Consider the following 25,314-nt stretch of genomic DNA (forward strand, 5'->3'; position numbering starts at 1 on the left):
TAGGCAGCTTTAATATACTTATATGTAAAATGACATTCCAACACATAGCCTAAAATTAAAACGATCCGTTTTGTTGTTTTGCATATCTTAAGAATAATGCATGCTATAGGCTACATGCTGTTACATACATATCTTTATTGTGTGTATGTATACATACATGCATACACACACACACACACACACATATGCTATATACTGTGTATTTATATATATATATATGTGTGTGTGTGTGTGTGTGTGTGTGTGTTAATTAAGGACTAAAGATCTACTCATTGTTAGGATTTCAAATAATTGTTCAGGATCTTTTCTGAAGGAGATTTTGAGCGGGAAGCATTTGAAAGTTCTCATAATCTCTATTCACTGCATTGATCATCTACTTTCCCGCCGGAACAGCAAAAGCACGCTGTCAAAGGCTCGTGCACACTGCAATTTCACGCTTTCCATTTACCGCGTGTGCACGCACACACACACACACGCTCCAGCTGTTTTGCTCTATTGTTTGCAGCAAAGAAGGATCAGGCTAATTTAAAGTTTTCCTATTGAACCTTCAGCCACGCTCTGATTGGCTCAAAAGTGTGGGAAACATAAGACACGCAGGAGAAGCGCGTATATAACGGGACTGTTTACCAGAAGAAACGCACACACACGACCAAGTGACAGACGGAACACAAACTGCAGCAAGAATGACTCCAAGTGTTTGCAAAGTGACTCAGACTGGCAGGGATAAAACTAAAGTAAGTATTTACCTTTTTAGGAATTAATTTCCATTCCAAATTAATGCATTTCACAAGAGTGTTTACTTACAATCAGTGGTCTAACCAAACTTTTAACTTTTTTTCCCCCCCAGTTGAGGAAACCAGTGGTGGAGAAGATGCGCAGAGATCGTATCAACAGATGCATTGAACAGCTTAAAGTTCTTCTAAAAACCGAGATAAAAGCCAGCCAGCCCTGTTCTAAACTAGAGAAGGCTGATGTCCTGGAAATGGCTGTCATTTACCTGAAGAACAACACATGGCCACTGACAGCGTCTCCAAACGCAGACGCGCATGCGCAGAGCTACGCGGACGGCTTCTCCAGGTGCATAGAGGAGACTGCGCGATTCCTGTCGCTTCACAACCAGCAACAGAACACCAAACCACCTTTAAAGGGACACTTTGACGGAACCCAGCAACCCAAATCTGTCAGTGCGCCTGCGCGTAAAGACAGCTGTCAGATCACCGGAGAACGCGCGCTCTGGAGACCCTGGTGATCTTCATTCATAGCATCCTTATGAAGACACAGCGAAGAAAACATAGAGAATGTACAGTTTTCTCTATCTAAGTAAAACATTGTTTTTATAAAATGTTGATGTAGGCAGCAGCTGCCATGACGCATAGAATGTACCAGTCTACCCCATGCCTGAATCTGAGAGCACGTGTATCTATCGCTTTACTTCACCCGCGTGGAGATTAACTTCATTTACATATTGTAAAAGAGGGCTGTCACCTCTGTATGTTTCTGCTGAAATAATCTTTTTAATGAGATTTGTAACCATTAGAGGTGTTAAATCTGTCATATTGATGGAGTGTGTAATATTGTCTCATGTTGAGTTCGATAGAAAAATAAATAAACTAAAATTACACATTTTATTTTTATGGGTTTTTATTATTTTTTAAATTTGTCACAACTTGATTTATTTTTTTATTTTCATTTTTTTTTACCAGATACACTAAAAAATGCTGGGTTGTTTCAACCCATGTTTGGGTCAAAAACTGGCCAAACCCAACCGTACATTTTTAAAGCCAATGGTTGGGTTTGTCCATATTTGACCCAAACATGGGTTGAAACCAACCGACCAACCCAGCATTTTTTAGAGTGTATTTCATAATGTAGAAAACATAAATTAATAAATACTAAATGCACTTATTTTCAACTTGAGTTTGTACCAGAGTAGGTTTATTGAATATGAAATGCTTAAAAGTTCACTGACAATGTATGTTCGAGTCCTGAGGAGCAAATTGCACACATATATATATGTGTGTGCAATTTGATATATATATATATATATATATATATATATATATATATATATATATATATATATATATATAAAAAAATACAATTATTCAACAAAGCTTAAATAATAAAACATTCTAATGCAAATTAATGCCTGTAATGAGAAATCCGCCATTTTTTCAGATTCTGGAAACAGCATGCTTCCTTCTCTATAGTGTGACAATAATTCACACTTGGGTTTTCTCGTCATAAAGTGCTGAAAGAGGAACTGACTGCATGAGAGAGGAAAGAGACTGCGTTCTCAGGCCCTCACATACAGTCCTCTTGATTTTATTGAGTAATGAAGTGTGTCTCCACAGCCATATCTCCATAAAGCGCTTGTCTAAAGTGTGTCACACTCCTTTGATGGGAGTCATATAAGAATGTGTTACTGTGGGAGCCAGGGACCAGAGGTGACCCAACGCAAATAAAACGCTCGGTTTGCTTGGTAGTTGATTCTAACACATATAAAGAAAAGCACAGGCGCAAACAACTTTTATATAAGTGTAACTTGATGACAAGGAATCATTCCCTCTCTCTCTCAATGTTTTCAGCCGTTCTTTTGCTTCAGGTCATAAAACACAAAGTGTGAAGAAGTGTGTCCGAGAACCATGTCCTATAAAGAGGACCTATAATATGCAAAATATGAATCAAGTACTATAATAGTGTATAAATATAACTAAAATAACTGGCCATTTGGCACCTTTTAATCCTATTTTTGTCTGGTATCGTACTTTGGAAGTCTACACATGATAAATTCTTCATGATTAGTTAGAGGTAAATACCTTCACTTAAGCCTTATTCTGTAAGTTGTGAAAGAGTCATAAATCTGCGGTCTATAGTGATAAAACACTGCTTGAACATTTAAGGTGTCGGCAGCAAGTCTGAATAGGAAATATAGCAGATAGTCTCCAGAAAGTCTTATTCTAAAGTTTATAATATGCAAAATAACACATAAATCCATCATCCACACCATGTGTTTATTGAGGCACAGTAAGTTTTCAGATATTTTGACCAGGTTAACACCCTTGCTGGCGTGGTCATTTTCACACAACTGAAAACATATTTGCCTTCACACTGACATGTAAATGATATTAGAATGCTACAGATTTAAATTAGAACAGCACAAATAATTCTTATAATTAAAATTTCAAATGGAAGATCACATCAGTATAAATGTAACAATACAAATTAAGTCTGTGCAACTTTTTCTGCATGATAGAATTTTGAAAGAAAATCACACAGTGAAATGATGACAGATTAAAGTGAAAACATTTCAGTGCATTTCCCAGGTTTGTTCGAATTGAGTATCTCTTCATATTAGCAATGCAGTGATGTTTGAAGACGGACACCGGAGGCAGAGAGTTTCTTGAGTACATTCACACTAGCTGGTTTCCCATGGTTTCACCAGCAGAGGGCGTTTGGTTTAGTTCTAACAGTCTAACAGCCCTCTCCTCAGCATGATGGGACGATTAAGAATGGGTTTGATTGCTTTGCGAGTCTTGATGGAGGGATTCAGGGTTCAGGGCGGGACGGTCATGATCTCTTAGCCCATGTAGGGATATTTCCATTCTGTGAGTGGCACGTAGGTCTGCTTGACAACCTGTGGGGACGTCCACCGGAGGACATAGTGTGGGCCGCCGGGCTTGTCGTTGGTGCCTGGAAACATTATCAAAAAGCATGAGATGGGAACTTTATATTTTTGTTAAAACGCTTGAATTATTCAGCAAAAACCTGTTTGTTATTTGAGTTGGAACTACTTTTCAAGCTGAATTAATCAGTTAAGCAATACTGATGTAACACCTTTCTGGTATCATCATATGTATTGTGCAAAAGTTGTTTGTAAAGGGTTTACTTGGAATCAGTGGTTATGTGGAAGCTTGTTTCCGCCACGGAATAGAAAATAAAAAAGGTAATTGGGACTTTTTATCTCACAATTCTAACTTTTTTTTTCTTGCAACTCTGAGTTTATATCTCGCAAAGGTCAGAATTGCGAGTTTATATCTCCCAATTCTTAGGAAAAAGTTTCTTATGGAAGCTTGTTTCCGCCACAGAATAAAAAATAAAAAAGTTAATTGCTACTTATTAAAAATATTTGCAACTGCGAGTTTACATCTCGCAATTCTGACTTTATAACTCTTTATAATTGAGAGTTGTAAACTTGCAATTGTGAGAAAAAGAGTCAGAATTTTGAGATAAAAAGTCACAATTACCTTTTTCTTTTTTTCTGTGGGGGAAACAAGCTCCTGTAGTTATGAGATTGAAGTTGAAATTCTGCATATACATTTGCACAGATAAGGGCAGTAAGGGATTTTAATCATAATAGTCTAATGCCAACATGGGCTATAGTTTTTAAAGAGTGTGTTTTTGATGCTTATTGCCTGGTCCTATGGATTTTAGATTTTTGATGGAGAACTCTATTTTGACTTTAAATGATGCCAATGATTCAGTCTCTAGAGATAAACTTGATTGAATCTGAATGATTTTTGGTTTTACCTGATGCTCTGGCGCCACCAAATGGCTGCTGGGCCACAATGGATCCTGTAGATTTGTCATTGATGTAATAGTTTCCAGCAGCGTTTCTCAAGACCTTTCCTGCCTCATCAATAACAGCCCTAAAACAAGCAATTAGATTAGAAATGTATGTTAAAGATACAAGTCTAGTGCAGAGATATGAGTGTCTGGACATTTTTGTTGAAAAGCTGGGAATGTGCTGATCTGGGTTTGGGGATGTGCTGATCTGGGTTTGGGAGTGTGCTGATCTGGGTTTGGGAGTGTGCTGATCTGGGTTTGGGGGTGTGCTGATCTGGGTTTGGGGGTGTGCTGATCTGGGTTTGGGGATGTGCTGATCTGGGTTTGGGGATGTGCTGATCTGGGTTTGGGGATGTGCTGATCTGGGTTTGGGAATGTGCTGATCTGGGTTTGGGGATGTGCTGATCTGGGTTTGGGGATGTGCTGATCTGGGTTTGGGAGTGTGCTGATCTGGGTTTGGGGGTGTGCTGATCTGGGTTTGGGAGTGTGCTGATCTGGGTTTGGGGGTGTGCTGATCTGGGTTTGGGAGTGTGCTGATCTGGGTTTGGGAGTGTGCTGATCTGGGTTTGGGGGTGTGCTGATCTGGGTTTGGGGCTGATCTGGGTTTGGGGATGTGCTGATCTGGGTTTGGGGATGTGCTGATCTGGGTTTGGGGATGTGCTGATCTGGGTTTGGGGATGTGCTGATCTGGGTTTGGGGATGTGCTGATCTGGGTTTGGGGGTGTGCTGATCTGGGTTTGGGGGTGTGCTGATCTGGGTTAGGGGGTGTGCTGATCTGGGTTTGGGAATGTGCTGATCTGGGTTTGGGGATGTGCTGATCTGGGTTTGGGGATGTGCTGATCTGGGTTTGGGGGTGTGCTGATCTGGGTTAGGGGGTGTGCTGATCTGGGTTTGGGAATGTGCTGATCTGGGTTTGGGGGTGTGCTGATCTGGGTTTGGGGGTGTGCTGATCTGGGTTTGGGGGTGTGCTGATCTGGGTTTGGGGGTGTGCTGATCTGGGTTTGGGAATGTCCTGATCTGGGTTAGGGGATGTGCTGATCTGGGTTTGGGGATGTGCTGATCTGGGTTTGGGGATGTGCTGATCTGGGTTTGGGAGTGTGCTGATCTGGGTTTGGGGATGTGCTGATCTGGGTTTGGGGGTGTGCTGATCTGGGTTTGGGGGTGTGCTGATCTGGGATTGGGAATGTCCTGATCTGGGTTTGGGGATGTGCTGATCTGGGTTTGGGAGTGTGCTGATCTGGGTTTGGGGATGTGCTGATCTGGGTTTGGGGATGTGCTGATCTGGGTTTGGGGATGTGCTGATCTGGGTTTGGGGATGTGCTGATCTGGGTTTGGGAATGTGCTGATCTGGGTTTGGGAATGTGCTGATCTGGGTTTGGGGATGTGCTGATCTGGGTTTGGGGGTGTGCTGATCTGGGTTTGGGAGTGTGCTGATCTGGGTTTGGGGGTGTGCTGATCTGGGTTTGGGGATGTGCTGATCTGGGTTTGGGGATGTGCTGATCTGGGTTTGGGAGTGTGCTGATCTGGGTTTGGGAGTGTGCTGATCTGGGTTTGGGGGTGTGCTGATCTGGGTTTGGGGATGTGCTGATCTGGGTTTGGGGATGTGCTGATCTGGGTTTGGGGGTGTGCTGATCTGGGTTTGGGGGTGTGCTGATCTGGGTTTGGGGATGTGCTGATCTGGGTTTGGGGATGTGCTGATCTGGGTTTTGGGGGGGGGGATGTGCTGATCTGGGTTTGGGGATGTGCTGATCTGGGTTTGGGGATGTGCTGATCTGGGTTTGGGAATGTGCTGATCTGGGTTTGGGGATGTGCTGATCTGGGTTTGGGGATGTGCTGATCTGGGTTTTGGGGGGGGGATGTGCTGATCTGGGTTTGGGGATGTGCTGATCTGGGTTTGGGAATGTGCTGATCTGGGTTTGGGGATGTGCTGATCTGGGTTTGGGGATGTGCTGATCTGGGTTTGGGAGTGTGCTGATCTGGGTTTGGGGGTGTGCTGATCTGGGTTTGGGGGTGTGCTGATCTGGGTTTGGGAGTGTGCTGATCTGGGTTTGGGAGTGTGCTGATCTGGGTTTGCGGGTGTGCTGATCTGGGTTTGGGGGTGTGCTGATCTGGGTTTGGGGATGTGCTGATCTGGGTTTGGGGATGTGCTGATCTGGGTTTGGGGATGTGCTGATCTGGGTTTGGGGATGTGCTGATCTGGGTTTGGGAATGTGCTGATCTGGGTTTGGGGATGTGCTGATCTGGGTTTGGGAATGTGCTGATCTGGGTTTGGGGATGTGCTGATCTGGGTTTGGGGATGTGCTGATCTGGGTTTGGGGATGTGCTGATCTGGGTTTTGGGGGGGGGATGTGCTGATCTGGGTTTGGGGATGTGCTGATCTGGGTTTGGGGATGTGCTGATCTGGGTTTGGGGATGTGCTGATCTGGGTTTGGGAATGTGCTGATCTGGGTTTGGGGATGTGCTGATCTGGGTTTGGGGATGTGCTGATCTGGGTTTTGGGGGGGGGGATGTGCTGATCTGGGTTTGGGGATGTGCTGATCTGGGTTTGGGAATGTGCTGATCTGGGTTTGGGGATGTGCTGATCTGGGTTTGGGGATGTGCTGATCTGGGTTTGGGAGTGTGCTGATCTGGGTTTGGGGGTGTGCTGATCTGGGTTTGGGAGTGTGCTGATCTGGGTTTGGGGGTGTGCTGATCTGGGTTTGGGAGTGTGCTGATCTGGGTTTGGGAGTGTGCTGATCTGGGTTTGGGGGTGTGCTGATCTGGGTTTGGGGGTGTGCTGATCTGGGTTTGGGGATGTGCTGATCTGGGTTTGGGGATGTGCTGATCTGGGTTTGGGAATGTGCTGATCTGGGTTTGGGGATGTGCTGATCTGGGTTTGGGGATGTGCTGATCTGGGTTTGGGGATGTGCTGATCTGGGTTAGGGGGTGTGCTGATCTGGGTTTGGGGGTGTGCTGATCTGGGTTTGGGGGTGTGCTGATCTGGGTTTGGGGGTGTGCTGATCTGGGTTTGGGGGTGTGCTGATCTGGGTTTGGGAATGTCCTGATCTGGGTTAGGGGATGTGCTGATCTGGGTTTGGGGATGTGCTGATCTGGGTTTGGGAGTGTGCTGATCTGGGTTTGGGGATGTGCTGATCTGGGTTTGGGGATGTGCTGATCTGGGTTTGGGGATGTGCTGATCTGGGTTTGGGAGTGTGCTGATCTGGGTTTGGGGGTGTGCTGATCTGGGTTTGGGGATGTGCTGATCTGGGTTTGGGGATGTGCTGATCTGGGTTTGGGGATGTGCTGATCTGGGTTTGGGGGTGTGCTGATCTGGGTTTGGGAATGTGCTGATCTGGGTTTGGGGATGTGCTGATCTGGGTTGCTGAATGGATTTAATTAGCATACTAACTTAATCTAATGACATGGTGCAGCACTCACTTGTCTTGGGCAAAGACGGCTCCTGTCAGGGCGTACGGAGACGTGTTGTCTATTAAGTGCAGGACCTTCTTGTAGTCAGATTCAGGGTAAACGTAAACTGTGAGGATGGGCCCAAAGATCTCCTGAAAAAGCAAAGAGTTAATATATGAGATGTTTTATATTCACTTTTTTTGACTTGCTCATATTATTTATATACTTATATTTCACTTTTCAAACATTTTAAAAACATTACTAGTTTTCCATCAAGTAAATTAAAGAGGACCTATTTTGTCCATTTTCAAAGTCTTGGTTTAGTTTTTTGGGCTCTACTAGAATAGGTTTGCATGCTTGAATGTTCAAAGACACATTTTCTTTCTTCCATAAAAATAGGTGACATAATGCCCTCAATATCTAGATCCGAGTGACTGTGGGTGGTAACTGGATCAGCTGAGACCATCCGTTTGTGAAGAGAAGCGTTAAATGAGGTTTAATGGATGAAATCGTTTTATCTAAACAAACCAAAGTCCACCCATTCACCGTCCTGAGCCTGTGTGTGTGTGAGTGCACTCCTGGTCAAAAACCAAACAAAGCTCTGAGCCGCTATGCCTTAAATTGCCTGAAAATGCTAAATTTGTATACCTCATTCATGATTTTCTCCTGTGCGTCGGTGGTTTCAATAATTGTGGGTTCCACGAAATATCCTTTTCTATCATCACAGTTTCCTCCAGCGATGATCTTCAGATGTGGAGAGGATCTGGCATGTTCCAGATATTTCTTGTTCCTGGAGAAGGACTTGAAAATAAAAGACATTGTGTTTAACAGTTTGAGAAGAAAACGTCATGCTTTTTTAATGAATAAACAGGAAGCTGGTTTGTACCTTGTCATCGATAACTGCTGAGAAGAAAGTGCCGAAATCTTCGACTGGCTGTGAAGTGAAACAACAGAAAAATGTCACATGAACACTTGTGAGCAGCCATTAAAGGGGTGGTATAATGCCCTTTTCACAAGATGTAAAATAAGTCTCTGATGTCGCCAGAGTGTGTGTGTGAAGTTTTAGCTCAAAATACCCCACATATATTTTTATATAGCATGTTAAAGTTGTCACATTTTGAGGGTGAGCAAAAACACGTTTTGTGTGTTTCTTTAAATGCAAATGAGCTGCTGCTCCCGGCACAAAGGGCGGAGCTTCAAGAGCTTGCACTCACACACACATGCACTGAAAATTTCAAAAACTTTTAGCCTTTTATGTTCAAACCGAAGTCAGACAATGATGGAGAGACTCAAGAAGAAGTGACAACATGTAGAAGCAACAGGACATTTCTGAATGGTTAGTTGATGAATTTATGAAGCTGATGTGTAGTTATCTTCTAGTCACTGATTAGCATATTCTGTCTTGATAATCTATAAATCACGTTCCCGGGGGCGGGGTTTATGTAAATGGTAGGGTCACTAACCCAGCCGTTTGTTGTAGTCCTTAAAAAGCGATCTCTTTAAAAGCAAATATCTCCCTTTGCTTTGAACTTTGAGCGTTGTAGCTTTGCAGATGTTGTTTATGCTCAAACAGCAACATTACACACTAACTAAAGTGAAATCATAATCAACCACCCCTTTAAAACATACAACCATGATCTGCTGAAAATTCAGCAGTTGCCAGTAATAAACGAACTCAAACTCTTCTACTTACGTCTCCCAATTTGATCATTTTGTGCACATCCAGGAGTCCCTGTTTGATCTGAGGCCACAGTGAGTCTGGCACGTACATCCTGGAGCAAGCCGAACACTTCTGTCCTCCGTACTCAAACGCTGAGCGGATGGTGCCGGTCACCACACTGTCAACGTCTGCGGACTTGTGCACAAAGTGGAAGTTCTTGCCACCGCATTCTAAAACGCAGGAAATTAAAAAATATTCTGATTTTAGAATTTTAAATCTTACACATCATTCTAATTGAATTCTCAATGCAACGGAAAACACAAACCTCCAGCGACACGAGGGAAATTCCTGTAGATATCCAGATTCTGTGCGACCTGCTTCCACAAGCGTTTAAAGGTTCTGGAGATGATACAGGAAAGTCAGATTGGAGCGATATAAAAATCAGGAAATTTTTAAACTAGGCTTGGTCTATCATATACATCTTAAAGGGTTTTCTATAGCAAGTCCTATTTGTGTCGTCAAGTTCATTACACAACTGTTCAAATGTACGGTAAATAAATGAATGTTATTCTGCAAGGATGCATTAAATTGATCAAAGATTACAGTAATGACATTTATAATGTTGCAAAAGATTTTTCTTTTAAATAAATGCTGTTTTTTAAACTTTCTATTCATCAAAGAATCCTGAAAAATATATATATCATGGTTTCCATAAAAATACAACTGTTTTCACCACTGATAATAATAAGAAATGCTCCTTGAGCATCAAATCATCATATTAGAATGATTTCTGAAGGATCATGTGACACTGAAGACTCAGCTTAAATTCAGCTTTGATCACAGGAATAAATTACATTTTAAAATATATTCAAATAGAAAACAGTTATTTTAAATTAAAATAATATTTCACAATATAACAGTTTTTACTGTATTTTTGATCAAATAAATGGAGCTTTGTTGAGCAGAAAAACATTAAAATTTTACAAAAATGCAAACTTCTGAACAGTTTTAAAGTTAAAATCCTACAGATTTTAGATTTCAACCATGCAAAAAACACCCCAGGGGTTTAAACTTTCCCTTGCACTGCAACACCTGCAGTCTGACAAAATTTAACCTGGACAGAATGTTACACTAAAGATAAGAGTAACGCAATCACATTGCATACAGTATGACCGAGTCAACCAGGATAGAAGGAGACGTACGGGACACTGCCAGTGAAGTTAATGCCAGCCAGATGCTCAGAGGACGTGATGGCGTCTCCAAACACCGGACCGTCAGCCGGGACAAACTGGATGATATTGGGTGGCAATCCAGACTCTCTCAGGATCTTATAGACGGCGTAGCTGGCGGACATGGCCGTGTCACTGGGTTTCCACAACACCACATTACCCTGAACGCATATTTGTGACGAAGTCAGAGTTAGAAATGAACCAAAACGCTCAAGTGTCAGTGCATGTCACTGCAAATTGATTAATTTTCAGTAATATTATCAATTCGACTGCACTGACACCATCAGATGAGAACAAAACTGGATAATGACAGTAATGTCTTCTGCAGAGATGCTTATAGCAGAACTGAACTTTTTCATAATTGATGAGATTTTCTCTGTCATTGAACTGAACTTAATCAAAGAATTTTGCAACATTAACACTATTATTTTCCTGTTACAGTATCTCTGTGAAACAATCTGTATTGTATAAAGCGCTATATAAATAATCGTGACAACATCTAACCATGATGGCAGGGGTGCCGGCAAGGTTTCCACCAATCGCTGTGAAGTTGAATGGTGCAACAGCAGCTACAAATCCCTGAAACAAGTCAAATCCAAGTCAATACCCAATCATGGCTTGCGCAAATAAATCCGTTACGCAATTATCTGATTATTTAGGAAAGGCCACAGTAGGGAGCTCACCTCCAGCCCGCGGTACAGCATTGTGTTGGTGCTTCCATCGCTGTCCAACGGCTGCTGGTGTTCCAGCTCCATCGCATGTTTGGCATTGAACCTGAAGAAGTCGATGAGTTCTGCAGCCGCGTCGATCTCAGCCTGGATCACAGTCTTACCCTGAGACATGGAGCAGAGGACATCAGGAACAGATTCTCTAAGATTAATGGGAAGCCAGCAAACATAATCCCATGTGTAACAGACTAGTTAAAGTATTAGTTCACTTTCAAATAAAAATGTCCTGATCATTTCCAAGATGTCCATGTCTTTCTTTCTTCAGTCTAAAAGAAATTAAGGTTTTTGAGGAAAACATTCCTGGATTTTTCTCCATATAATGGACTTTTTTGAACGGTTTTTGAAGGTTCAAATGTCCGTCTCAATGCAGCTTCAAAGTCTCGACACGATCCCAGTCCAGAAATAAGGGTCTTATCTCGCGAAACGATCGGTCATTTTCTAAAAAAAGAAATAAAAATTATATACTTTTTAACCACAAATGCCCGTCGTGTACCATCTCTGAGATGCGCCACGCATAACGTCATCACGTTGGAAAGGTCACGAAAACAAAAACAAAAAAATAATAATAATAAATTAAAACAAAGATGTCGGACGATTTTGACATTGGAGGAGAAAATGAGTTTTTCGCCCTTCCCTTTAGTACACAGATAGATGACGTGACGCGTGACCTTTGCAACGTGATGACACAATGCGTGGCACATATCAGAGATGATATTTGATCATTTGTGGTTAAAAAGTATATCATTTTTATTTATTTTTTTGAAAATGACCGATCGTTTCGCTAGATAAGACCCTTATTTCTCGGCTGGGATCGTGTCGAGACTTTGAAGCTGCACTGAGACGGACATTTGAACCTTCAAACCGTTGGTTGCCATTGAAGTCCATTATATGGAGAAAAATCCTGGAATGTTTTCCTCAAAAACCTAAATTTCTTTTCAACTGAAGAAAGAAAGACATGGACATCTTAGATGAGTAAATTATCAGGAAATTTTTAATCCCATGTTTAACAGACCAGTTAACATCAGACAACAGCCTCCAAATGTGCAAAGGTCTCAGATCGAGGGGTTGCTACATGTTTGTGAAGACGCACCTGTCCGATCATGGTCTTGGCCAGAACGTCTGCTCTCTCGGGTCCACTGATGATGTCAGCAGCTTTGAAGAAGACCTGGGCTCGATCTGCAACCGGTTTAAGATCCCATTCCCTCCGAGCAGCTACTGAGGCCTCAATGGCTTTATTGATCAGCTCCTAAAGACACAAACCAGACCAAATGATGATGCGAAATAAAACCTTTGAAATGGTTTCAAGTGAGGTGTTCAATAAAATCTCTCATATATTGATGTTATAATTTACACTTAAAACATACTGTACCTTATCAGCGTAGCAGAACTTGGACACTTTGTGAGAGTGGTTGAAGGGCTATGAAGAAAAAAAAAAAAGAACTAATTAATATAATATCACTAACTAAACTAATATCACACTGAACATGATTTATTAGAACAATAACTTAATATCTATATACATGTATGTACATCAGTGTAACATAATTATATAAATTGTGAGAAAAGCCATTGTAAAAACTGGCCGAGATGTTTATTTAAAGTACAACATAGAAATAAATATTATAATAGCACAACACAATAATAATAAATGGATTTTAAATATTGACTTGAATTGAAATTATTTTATTTCAAGTGCAACAGAAAAATATAATAATAATAATTATTGGACCTTAAATGTTCATTGAAATGTATGTTGTGCATGGCACAATATTAATAATAAACATAATATTTCATGCTATGATGAACTCCAGAGGTATCGACGAGTATTTCACTGTAAAAGAGCAACAGATCACATGTTCATACAGAAACCAGAGAAATGATTAACTCACAGACAGCTGGAATCTGATATCTTTGGTCCACACTTCTTCATTTCCAATCACACATGGAATCTCTTCTGTCTTTCCCTTCAGGTTTTGTAACGCCTGATGATCAAAGTAAAACAGAGACGGTCAATCAGATACACAGCTTCAGTGTATCAGGACATCCGAGTCAGTGTGTGTGTGTGTGTGTTTCACCTTCTCCAGGTCTGATCTCTCTTTACTGCCCTCTTTAAACCCGAGCACGGGCTCATTCTTCACTTCCACAGCTGCACACGAGAAGGTCTTGAACCTGCAGAGAAACAAGCTGAGTCTTCAACACTTCTCAATGAATCTGTGGGCTTCTTCTTTAGTCTCGTTTAGTCACGCAAAACACAAGCCTCTCAATCAGTAACTTATATAAAGTCATCTAGACAGAATGGCTTCAAGAATAACTTGTTGTAAATCCATAACAGGAGACAATTGGGTCACTTTAGTTTTTAATGCATCAAGCTGATAGACAGCTGCTTATTTATTAAAATAATAAATATTATTTTAAATAATATCACTATGTTAAAAAACGTATTAAAACCCTCATTGAAATAAACAAAAAAATATGAATGCATTACTAATTTATAAGTATAGTTCCAGTCAAAGTTTGGAAACATTACTATTTTTTAATGTTTTTGAAAGACGTCTTTTATGCTCGTCAAGGCTATTGTAATAAGGCTCGAGTAATATTGTGAAATATTATTTCAATTTAAAATAATGGTTTTCTATTTTTATATTATCTAAAATACAATTGATTTCTGTGATGCAAAGCTGAACTCCAGTCTTCAGTGTCACATGATCATTCAGAAATCATTCTAATGATTTATCTAATCTAATTCTATTTATATAATAATCATTCGAAACAGTTGTGCTGGTTAATATTTTTTATAGCATGCAGACACTGTGTATAAGAAAGCCCAGCAGCGCTTACACCTGCGGAGGAAACTTAGAGATTTTAGTGTGAGCAAGGATATTTTAATTAGGGTTTACAGGTCAGTCATTGAATCCATACTCACTTTCAATATCTCAGCCTGGTATAATGCCCTCACCGTCAAGTACAAATCCAAACTTGCACGAATAATAAATCAAGCCAGTAAGAGGCTCCCCTCAAACTCCCCTAACAGAACTTCACAGCCGGTCAGTGTTGAGGAAAGCCACTACAATCACACAGGATCCCACCCACCCCCTTAACCAATCCTTTCAGTTACTGCCATCAGGTCGACGCTATAGAGTCCCACTTGCAAGGAAAAACAACATATCCCACGGCCATTACTACACTGAACAATCATATAATGAACACATCACATTTTTGCATTTTGCACATGTCTGTATAGTTAATGTAGCTAAATTGTTTTGAGTGTATTTATGTTTTCTTTTTGTATGTGTTTTTATGTGATCTGAGCCTGCCTTGTCAAAGACAAACTTCTGTCACTTGTGACTGACAATAAAGTTTTTCTAATCTAATCTAATCTAATCTATAACCTGTGAATATTTCTTTGATTAAATTTCTTTATTCTTTGATGAATAAAAAGTAAAAAAGAACAGCATTTATTTTAAATAGAAATCTTTTGTAACAATATACACTACCGTTCAAAATTTTGGGGTCAGTCATTTTCTCTCTTTTTTTTTTTTTTTGTTAAATAAATTAATACTTTTATTCAGCAAGGATGTTAAATTATTAAAAGTGATAGTAAAGAAATGGTTCAATGTTGCAATGTTTCCTTTATACAGTCTTGCAGTATGTGTATTATGCTTATGAATAGCTTGATCTAACGTTACAGTAAAAACAATGAGAGGCACTTGTGCAAACAGATCTCAGCAAGCTAACAGCGGGAGGACAAGTTTCTTGAGCCATTGCATAACACAGTCTGCCTGCCTAATAGCACGTAAAATGCAAACTTCCAAGCTTACACACATCACAGGATAATGCACAAGCACACGATTATTATTTTTAATGCACAAGGTGACACATGTCAAATAGGCATCAGAAGACTCTCAGAGTGAGAGTCATGTGTAAGTCCATGTGCAATCGCATACATACCCCTTCCAAGACTGACAGATGACAGATCTCACTCGTAGCATGTTTAATCTGGATGTACAGGGGAAGGAGAGATTTTATATATATGTATTACAACTAAAAAAAAAAAAAAACTATGTGTATCCTCCTGCTGAGGAACTATAGCGCTAAAGTAGTATTAGAATACTTACACTCTCCAAGATCACAGACGAAATCACATGAATGGAGGAGAACTATCACTTCCGGGATAGGGGGGGATTTCATGACAGGCGAAATGTATTGAGCCGTTACATTTCATAACAACATTTTCTAATAAAAATAGATAGTAGTAATTAACTGTTTTATTTAAAATTGTAAAGGTACGTTTACCGGCTCATTATAAATATATATATTAATAAATTCAATTTAAGCGGCGCCCCTGTTGTTCATAAATGGGACAGGCAAGAGGGCAAGTCTCTAACTGGCCAATCAGCTTTCGAGACGTTCTGCTCCCAGTGAAACATAAGAGTCGTTTTTCATACAGTGTTTCTATTAATAATATATTAAAATGTTATGCCCATTTGCCTTTTTTTTTTTTTTTTTCAGTACAGCACTAAATGTCTAAAGTGTTAATACTTCACACACAGTCGTTAAAAAATGTTTATGTTTGTGGAGGGCGAGAAAATGTGTGTGAAAATTCTTTGTCTGTAATAATATTTACCGCTGCACTTCTAATTAACAAATTTGCAACGGCTTCGAACGTGGCTCAGCTAATCAGAAACAAGGATCTGAACTATCCGTTTTATAATTACGTTTTTAACTCTCTTAGCATCTACATTTCATCAAGGCCTCTAGGCTTCCCAGGTAAGAGACAAGTGTGTTTACATTGGGAAGACTATAAGAGTTTGTCCTTACCCCTCCAGACAGAGCCAGAAAAAGCATAATATTCATGTGGTTTGAGGCTTTTTAAAATGTCCATACGTTCCCCTATTCAGTCTGAAGTTCTGAACAGTTAAAACTCGAATAACTATACACTGACTATCATAACTGTCCATTTGTACATAACATCTCAAAATTGTAATCTCAAAACTAATATATATATATATATATATATAAGTTTTATGAATGTACAGATGTTATTTATAACATATATATATATATATATATATATATATATATACACACATATATTATATAAACACAAATTTTTATTTTGGATGCTATTAATCGTGATTAATCGTTGCCCAGCACTAATCTATCTATCTATCTATCTATCTATCTATCTATCTATCTATCTATCTATCTATCTATGTGTGTGTGTGTGTATCTATGTATGTATGTACAGTATATATATATATATGTGTGTGTGTGTGTATGTATGTGTGTATATATATATATATATATTCATGGCCATAAACGCTAAACAAATAGTGTTTTGTTAAACTTAATCATTATGAACAAAAGGACCTCAACAAAGCAAATGAATCAATTATGTTTATTGTTTGACCCAGCACCAATTACATTCATTATTTTGAAACATACACCAGTTGCTCACACACCAGGAAAACTCATCTGCAGCATAAACCAATGACAAAGACAACATAGAAATGTTCAAATGTACGTGTACTGATCATTTCAGATGTCGAAGTAATTATAATAAAAAGAAACAGTGCTATGAGAAGGACGTAAGCCACAGATGTTGCGAAAGCCACTAACTTACAGAAACTGTAAATCTGTTGTATAGGCTTTCTGTGAAGCTCGCTGATGCTGGTACGATGATCACTTGCTGATAGGGGTATAATGAACTGGTGTTTTTATGCTCTATTAGAAATTCCACATTAAATTCAAAAGTAATTGTGCAATGTCACTGTATCTGCAGCTTGGCGGACAAAACCCGTCTTCAGAAAATACCTCATACGGTCAAAGGTATGTAATATACTGTGATGTAAAATAAGGCGAACGTGACCCAACAGAGCAATAATATCCAGTGTTTTATCTTGTGTCTGGTGAACTAAATAACATTTTCTATGAGCTCATCTGATATTCTGTACATTCATTGATAAAGGCATGATGTGATAAGCTAATGTGTTTATACCCATTATAGGAAAAACAGCATTTGTGCAGACAAAACAAAGGCCCGAAACATATTCTATGCAAGTACGTGAACACAAGCGCTACACAAGCTTGATTTTGTGTGTTGTGTACGCTTATGAAAGTTCACACAATATGACCCCATCATTACAGTTTCATGTTTCACAGATTTTTCAGCCTGCATTTGCTGCCATTTTGTGCTTTTCTTAAAATGAACAAACATGAACACAGTTTTACTTTCTCATCCAGTTTCAGTTAGAAAGCTCCTTCCGAATACAACATTCAAGTTCAAGCACAAAGATATTTACCAAATCATACCTTTGTTTTGGATACTTGGAGAGATGCTTCTCATTTTTCCTCTATAAAGACTATGAACAATGGAATTAAATCAGAAAACACGCAACATGCACTTTTTCCAATTCACCTCGCGATGCTGCCCTTTGCCCATTTCTTTGTTCATAAATCATAAAATAGATTTTAACAAGAGGCATCTGACCCATATTATGGATTCAGATTCAGAAAAGACAAAAAATAGCTTAATTTTCACCATAAACGATAAAAAAAATAGACCAACAGTGTTTCAGGTTAAAAAAGGCGAGAACTCAGTGCAGGTTTTATTTTTTTCTAGGGAAAAGCATCCAAATTGGCCCTGGATACCCTGAACAATATAAAAACGTGAATTTTATACATTTATAAAATTCAAAAGCCAGACTTTATTTCATATTTGATAGGTTTGGGTATCAAATACACAAACCAAATTGCAAAATTTACAGATGATTTTATCAAATATGATATCAGCTCTTTAGCTAATAAAATGAATGAACAAAAACAATGCCCACCAACTTATTTACTACAAAATATATATTTTAAAAACCCTCTGCAACCATATTTTGAGCATATAATTACATCTTTGAACTATAATTAAATCACTTATCAGTTTAATAAACCCATCAAATTTTCCCATATTTTTAGATTAATATAATTAAAATAATACGTATGAACAATTGTTTTAACCCAGGAACATACAAGATTAAAATGCAAAATATAAAGACACCAAGCAAGACAAACACAAAGGCAATTAAACCTCATAGATACAGAAACTTTATAAGCCATATCCATGAAAACAGACGCTGAATCTGTACGGAACAGCGGCCATCATGAGGACCTCAATGCAACTTGTCCCATAATCCTTTGCTTTTGTAACTATTGAATTTACATATATTTATAGACATGGGTATGATTTCAGATAAACCCAACCCCAGCTAACAAAGTATGTTCTCCGAACATTCAAAATGTCCATGAAAAATGTTTTAAAAATGTTAAAGAAACATTCCATTTTGCAAACATTCTGGGATTGTTACTTTTAAATGTTCTCTGAACATTCCGAGACAAGAAGTTACATTTAAAAAATTAATGTTTTTGTGCTAACATTTTGAGAACATTAATAAAGACCATACAACTTCAAAAAATAAATAAAAAAAAGTTTATTAACGTCACTGAAAGATCGTTTGTTCATCATTTTGAGAGAACCTTGCCGGAACATTCCCTGTTGGCTGGGACATGGTCTATATACAATCAAAACCTCCACCGAAAACTCTTGACTATTTAGCCTTGCAAAGAAATGAGCTTAGACATCAAGAGAGTCCCCATACAATCAACAAAATATATTTGATTATTTCCCTCATGATTATAATGAGTGCAACTTTAAAAAGTAGTGGAAATGCAGTAAGGCCATCCAAAATGAACCTGCAATATATACAGTATTTAGGCACATATCTGTAACCCTTGAAAAAGCTTCCATCATCATTGGTAGCAGCTCAAAATGATGTGACGCTGTTCCACAGATTCTGTGCGTAAACATTGTGAGGCCTGGGCAACACTTTAAAACACACGAACAGAGGAAATCGCCTGCGCTGCAAACAAAGGCAAATCATAAACACAGATCACGAAATAAGGCCAATTGCATAGAACGTGAGCTTGCTCTGTGTTCCAATTTCGCGACTGGGTTCGGGGCTTAAAAGGCCGAAATGTTTCTGCAGTAAACCGTCGATTTCTGAAATTGTTTTTAGAAAAATAAAAAGCCACAAATGTTCTGATGCGTTGATCAGAGGGGGTTCAGTCCGTTTTGGTCTGATTGGCTTTCAGTCTGATGTGTCACTGAACGTTTTCCAGTTTATCAAGATATGGATTTGGGTTTGATCAGGTGTATTGTGTGACGTATTTTGGCTGGGACTGATCCGATTCATAGCAGAGCTGTTGCACCGTGTGACGCATCGATATTGATGTCAAGCACAAAAACAACCCTCATCAACTCCGCCCCACTCTGACTCGGAGACGGTAAAGCACCTACAGGATTTTGGGTTTGTGGGAGTGGGCTCTGTCCCTCAGTATAAAGCCATTGGCCGATTGCTGGGTGGCCCGAGAGCTGATTGGAGCTCGTGGGGGGAAGAGGGCGGGGCCTGGCTGGGCAGGTATCAGCTGATTGGCCCCTCCGTCTCTCCATCCTTGTCTGACTCGTCTTGTATCTCGTCAGTGTTCCCTGAGTCACTGCTCGCGGTTGAGCTGATGGAAGGAGAATTTCTGAAGGAGTGAGATATTATACGCAGTCACATTATATGATAGATAGAGTTGTCAAAAGTACAGACTTCGGTACCAAGTCGGTGCTGAAATTTTAGAAATGTGACGATACCAGCATTTCCCTCTAGCATTTGAACGTCGTTGAATGGATTCTTTAAAACCTCTGATTGGCCATTGTGTTCACGCACTCAACATATATGTCTGTGATTGGCTACAATAATCAACAAGGACATCTTTGATGCTCTTCATTGAGCGCTTACATAGATACACACGGATATATTAGGGATCCGCTGATAGACGCCACTTTCAAACGCTCCTGTTTGTATCTATATAAGCGCTCGATAAAGAGCATCAAAGATGTCTTTGTTGATTATTGTAGCCAATCAGAGACATATTTGTTGAGGGCATCAACACAATGGCCAATCACAGACATATATGTGACCCTTGGACGACAAAACAATTTTGGTGTATACATCATCTGAAAGCTGAATAAATAAGCTTTCCATTGATGTATGGTTTGTTAGGATAGGAAAATATTTGGCCGAGATACAACTATTTGAATATCTCGAATATGAGGGTGCAAAAAAATCGAAACATTGAGAAAATCGGCTTTAAAGTTGTGCATTTATGTTGGCAACTGTGCTGCATTCACTCACAAAAATAAATGTTTTATATATTTACGGTAGGAAATTTACAAAATATCTTCATGGAACATAATCTTTACTTGATATCCTAATGATTTTTGGCATAAAAGAAAAATCGATAATTTTGACCCATACAATGTACTGTTGGCTATTGCCACAAATATACCCGTGCGACTCGAGACTGGTTTTGTGATCCAGCGTCACATATGTTGAGCACGTGAACACAACGGCCAATCAGAGATGTTTAAGAATCCGTTCAACAGCGCTCAAAAAGCTAGAAGGAAATGTTGGTATCGTCACATTTTACCGACATGGTACCGAAGTCGGTACTTTTTGACAACTCTAATGATAGATTTGGTGTCATTCATCCAATCAGTGACACTGACACCACAAATATGCAAATAAGGATGTTAAGTGTGAAAAGGCCTTCTGTTAGGCTTAGTCTTTAGCACTTTTGAAGACTACAAACATTAGACATACTATAAGCTGTTGTTAGCAAAAGGCCTTTAGTGAAGCTGTACTGTCTGAATGATCTGTGAGATCACCTGCCACCCTTGATCATTCTCCTGCAGGTCTCCATCTGCACGTCCAGCCCTCGCTTCATGCTGCACATCTCCATGTACTCGTGCAGGTGTCGGTTCATGTCACTCTTAGCGGTGGCCAACTCCATCTGTGTGAGAGAGAGAGCGATATTTCATCCCAGACACCTTCAACTCCGTCATAAACGGAAAGAGGTTCAGAAGGGACACACACAATCACAACCAATCACAGACAAATGAGAAAAACAGGCACATTCGAACCTCAATTTGTCCGATTGTCTTTTGATATTCCTGCTCTCTGGTCTTGAAAAGAGACTCGGTCTCGTCGATGAGACTGCCGAGACTGCCGTCCTGAGAGGCACAACAGAGAAACAGGCTTATTTCACTCACATTTCCTCTCAATCTGTACGGATGTATTGAGAACGACAACATGATACACTACTGTTCAAAAGTTTTTTGAAAGAAATGAATACTTTATTCAGCAAGGATGCATTAAACTGATCAAAAGTGACAGGAAAGACAATTAAAATGCGACAAAAGATTTCTATTTCAAATAACTGTTGTTCTTTTGAACTTTCTATTTATCTAAGAATCCTGGAAAAAAAACAATCTATCATGGTTGCCTAAAAAATATGAAGCAGCACGACAGCAAATCAGAATGATTTCTGAAGGATCATGTGACTGGAGTAATGATGTTTTGCATCACAGATGCAGCTTTCATAACAATAAAGGTTCACTATGTTTCTTTTTTTGTTTAAAATTAACAACATTTAAATAACGAGTCAATACATCATCAATCCTTCATCCAAAATGTGTTTTTGTCTTACCCTGATTCACTATGGTAAGCCTATTATAAGTGTTTTTAGACCTGTCGGGATGGTTTTCGTGGGAAATTGTGAACATGCGTCACTCGCCTGTGTGTCTAATCATATCTGTAAATAGAGTAAAGTTGCTCGGCTGCTGTGACGCGTGTCTGGTGTGAGAGGTCAGAGCATGGTTCGAATTACGTGGGAGCCAGTGGGAGCTGAGCTCCCATAGAGAGAGGATGAGCTCCCATGATAGCAGTAAAATCATACACCTGTGGGGGTCTTTAAAAATCATCAGCACCATTATTTAAATTACAAATAAAGCACCTTTTCCTTCAGACTACTGTAGCATGACTTAAAAGATAGGACAAGATGCCAAACACATGGATCTCACGGGATCTTGGATCGTCATCACACTACATCCTTATGCTTAAATCAAGTGATCAAAGTGCTCGTTGCCGCTGCGATCAGTGGCGCGGATACTGTGTTTGTTTGTGGCTCACGCACAGTCTTCACTCGGGCGCGCTTCAATCCGTTGTGGAGACTCTCTATTCGTTCCAGTGAAATTACAAAACAAAATGCACACAAACGTGTCTCTGCCTGATATACAACCACTGATAAACATAATCGGATTTGATAAAAATAAAAAAAACCTATATGAGTATAGATTCGAACCCAGAACCTCTGACACGCTTGTAAACCTCATTACACGACAAATTAAACTAAATGTACTATTTAAATTGAATTGTGTTACCAACGCTTTTTTAAAAATTAAATTTGTATTATATTTACAAATTTTTATATTTTTATATTACATTATTAAGCTACGCCGCGCCTGCTTATAGGCTACTTTTTTTTTTCTTTTTTTTTTAAAGAGACCCCCACAAAGATGAAATCATAATTCGAACCCTGGGTCAGAGGTTAGTTGAGTGTGAGTGTGTCTGGTGTGAGAGGTCAGAGGTTAGTGTCACAACGAGAGAGAACGGTTGACAAGAAGCCGCTGAATCTCCAACCTCCGGAGAATAACTTGTTTAAAACAAACTGAGCAGAGGAGAGCTGGAGAAAAGAGAACGAGACAGAGCTCGTAATAAAACAAGAATCAACATCAGATCGAGTGTGTGTGTGTGTGTGTGTGTGTGTGAACAGAGGAGAGTCTGCTGGAGAAAAGAGAACGAGACAGAGCTCGTAATAAAACAAGAATCAACATCAGATCGAGTGTGTGTGTGTGTGTGTGTGTGTGTGAACAGAGGAGAGTCTGCTGGAGAAAAGAGAACGAGACAGAGCTCGTAATAAAACAAGAATCAACATCAGATCGAGTGTGTGTGTGTGTGTGTGTGTGTGAGAGAACAGAGGAGAGTCTGCTAGAGAAAAGAGAACGAGACAGAGCTCGTCATAAAACAAGAATCAACATCGGCTTGGCTTTAGGAGATGGAGAACTGAGGGATTTGAACATTTTTTGTTGTATTTTATTGAACAGATAAACTGCCATATGTATTGAGTTAATTGTAAAGCATCATCTATTGTGAAGGCTCATATTCATCCGCAGTCACTCAGAGCTGAACAGTAGTAGTGTATATAGATGATATATGTAAACTCACTGTGTCGGGAGTGTCTCCGTTGCAGTCGAGAGCACCGGTGCTGTTGGTAAGGGCACAGGGTATGTTGTAGTTGGTGAAATCTTCCCATAGCAGGAGCGTGTCGTCGTTCTCCTCCCACGTCAGACTGTCACAGTCATCATCGACATCAAACGTCTCCCGCCTAGCAACAAATGAGTTATCTGAACAATGTCTGCACGCGAGGAAAAACAGGGACAGAAAAAGAGGAGAGAGAAAGAGCAGGCAGTGAAGACAGTCACGGACAAGACAAGAGTGAAGCACAAAACAGGACGAATACATACACAAACATACATATAGAGACTGCATTCACACGGCAGCTGAACGAGTTTCCCTTAGATATTCTTCCAGTAACGTTAATACAACGTTCGTTCAAAGTTATCTGGGACCAGTTGCATAAACTTAGCCTCTATGTTAAAGGGATATTTCACCGCTGGAAAGATGAATGTGTATTTAAATTGGGTCATTTATGTAGTAGAAATGTGAAATTATTTTAGAAGTTGGTGCCTTCTAGACTGAGAAAAGCCAGAAAATGTATTTTTGGCTCATGTTGATGAAAGACAACAACTCCCAGAATGCACTTGCTTCGCTGCCCTACGAGGACACTCCCAAGCCACGCCTACCGGTTACAGAGGGCAGTGTCGGGAGAAATGATGCAACTAGGCTACTAGTGACTCGAAACTGAAGAGACGGCGTTTTATCGTGAGATCCCCCTATGGGCGGGTTGAACACATGCGGGACGAGCTCCTCCTACTGGCTGGAGTCTCTCGCCTCTGGACACAAAAGCCTCTGATGATGAAGATAAATGATGATTTTTGTGTCATCAGAGGTTTTTTTCCAGACACACAATACAGAAATCTCTCGTCTCAGGGGGACATGAGGGAGGGAAGCACGGTCACTCGAAAATACTACCGGGTTTCTACTGATACAAAGCTTGACATTGACTTCCATAGTAGGAAAAAAATATACTATGGAAGTCAATGGGACCCAGAAACTGTCTGGTTACTGACATTCTTCTAAATATCTTCCTTTTTGTTCAGCAGAAGAAAGAAATTCATACAGGTTTGAAACAACATGAGGGTGAGTAAATGATGACAGAATTTTCATTTTAAAGTGAACTATTCCTTTAATGCTAATCGCCAGTGAAGTATCCCTTTAAGAACCAGTTTGAGTAACTAGCCGTTAGATAAGAGGTAATCTGTCTTACTTATCCAATTCAAATAAGACTTATCTACCTTTTTATGTAACTGACTTTAAAAAGTTAGGAACAGTCTTGAAAAAAACTTTTAAGACTAGTCTTAGCCATTCATGCAAGCAGCCACTAGTCTTTAAAAATGTTCTCAAAAGGTTTTATACTTCGTTCTTGGAATGTTTTTTTTTTTTTTTTTGCATATACTATTAAGTTTATGGAAAAGGGGTAGGATTAAATAAGTGTATACTTCTTCCTACTCCTTTTCAGACATGTCTATGTTGGCTAATGTTACTTTTTGTTTATTGAAAGTTTTGCTTATTCAACTTAGTACATTTTTTGATTTTTGTTTGGTTTATTTTTGATATGTCTGAAATAAATT

At 39.6% G+C, this 25,314-nt stretch overlaps 3 protein-coding genes across 8 annotated transcripts in view; 1 reads left to right on the forward strand and 2 right to left on the reverse strand.

The window, feature by feature from the left end:
• The first annotated feature begins 650 nt into the window (after positions 1–650).
• her2 (hairy-related 2) lies at positions 651–1,621 on the forward strand. Its single transcript, XM_084101618.1, has 2 exons — positions 651–734; positions 848–1,621. Exons 1-2 carry the CDS (start codon positions 684–686, stop codon positions 1,247–1,249), a joined length of 453 nt encoding a protein of 150 aa, XP_083957744.1. The 5' UTR covers positions 651–683; the 3' UTR covers positions 1,250–1,621.
• Positions 1,622–3,000: 1,379 nt separating this feature from the next.
• On the reverse strand, positions 3,001–15,745 carry aldh4a1 (aldehyde dehydrogenase 4 family, member A1). Of its 2 annotated transcripts, XM_084100967.1 has the most exons (16): positions 15,686–15,745; positions 15,519–15,566; positions 13,646–13,739; positions 13,460–13,552; positions 12,940–12,987; positions 12,661–12,816; positions 11,526–11,675; positions 11,347–11,421; positions 10,816–11,003; positions 9,939–10,012; positions 9,647–9,843; positions 8,840–8,887; positions 8,602–8,754; positions 7,984–8,105; positions 4,531–4,649; positions 3,001–3,693 (listed from the first exon to the last, which is right to left on the reverse strand). In XM_084100967.1, exons 2-16 carry the CDS (start codon positions 15,557–15,559, stop codon positions 3,581–3,583), a joined length of 1,671 nt encoding a protein of 556 aa, XP_083957093.1. In that variant the 5' UTR covers positions 15,560–15,566; positions 15,686–15,745; the 3' UTR covers positions 3,001–3,580. The 2 variants fall into 2 exon arrangements, with proteins under 2 accessions (XP_083957093.1, XP_083957092.1); XM_084100966.1 differs by lacking the exon at positions 15,686–15,745 and having other exon boundaries at positions 15,519–15,683.
• A 1,209-nt stretch (positions 15,746–16,954) lies between these two features.
• iffo2b (intermediate filament family orphan 2b) overlaps positions 16,955–25,314 on the reverse strand; it is a 48,387-nt gene continuing 40,027 nt past the window's right edge. For 2 of the 5 annotated variants that reach the window (XM_084100170.1, XM_084100168.1), the window contains 4 exons: positions 23,729–23,888; positions 21,586–21,675; positions 21,331–21,455; positions 16,955–20,126 (listed from right to left, as the gene is read on the reverse strand). In XM_084100170.1, coding sequence (XP_083956296.1) covers positions 20,039–20,126; positions 21,331–21,455; positions 21,586–21,675; positions 23,729–23,888 — 463 coding nt within the window. In that variant the 3' untranslated portion in view covers positions 16,955–20,038. Of the gene's footprint in view, positions 20,145–21,330; positions 21,456–21,585; positions 21,676–23,728; positions 23,889–25,314 lie in introns of all 5 variants that reach the window. The other 3 variants (XM_084100169.1, XM_084100167.1, XM_084100171.1) reach the window with 2 other exon arrangements.

The sequence above is a fragment of the Abramis brama genome, assembly GCF_963993115.1.
Source record: "Abramis brama genome assembly, chromosome: 23".
Classification (NCBI taxonomy): Eukaryota; Metazoa; Chordata; class Actinopteri; order Cypriniformes; family Leuciscidae; genus Abramis; species Abramis brama.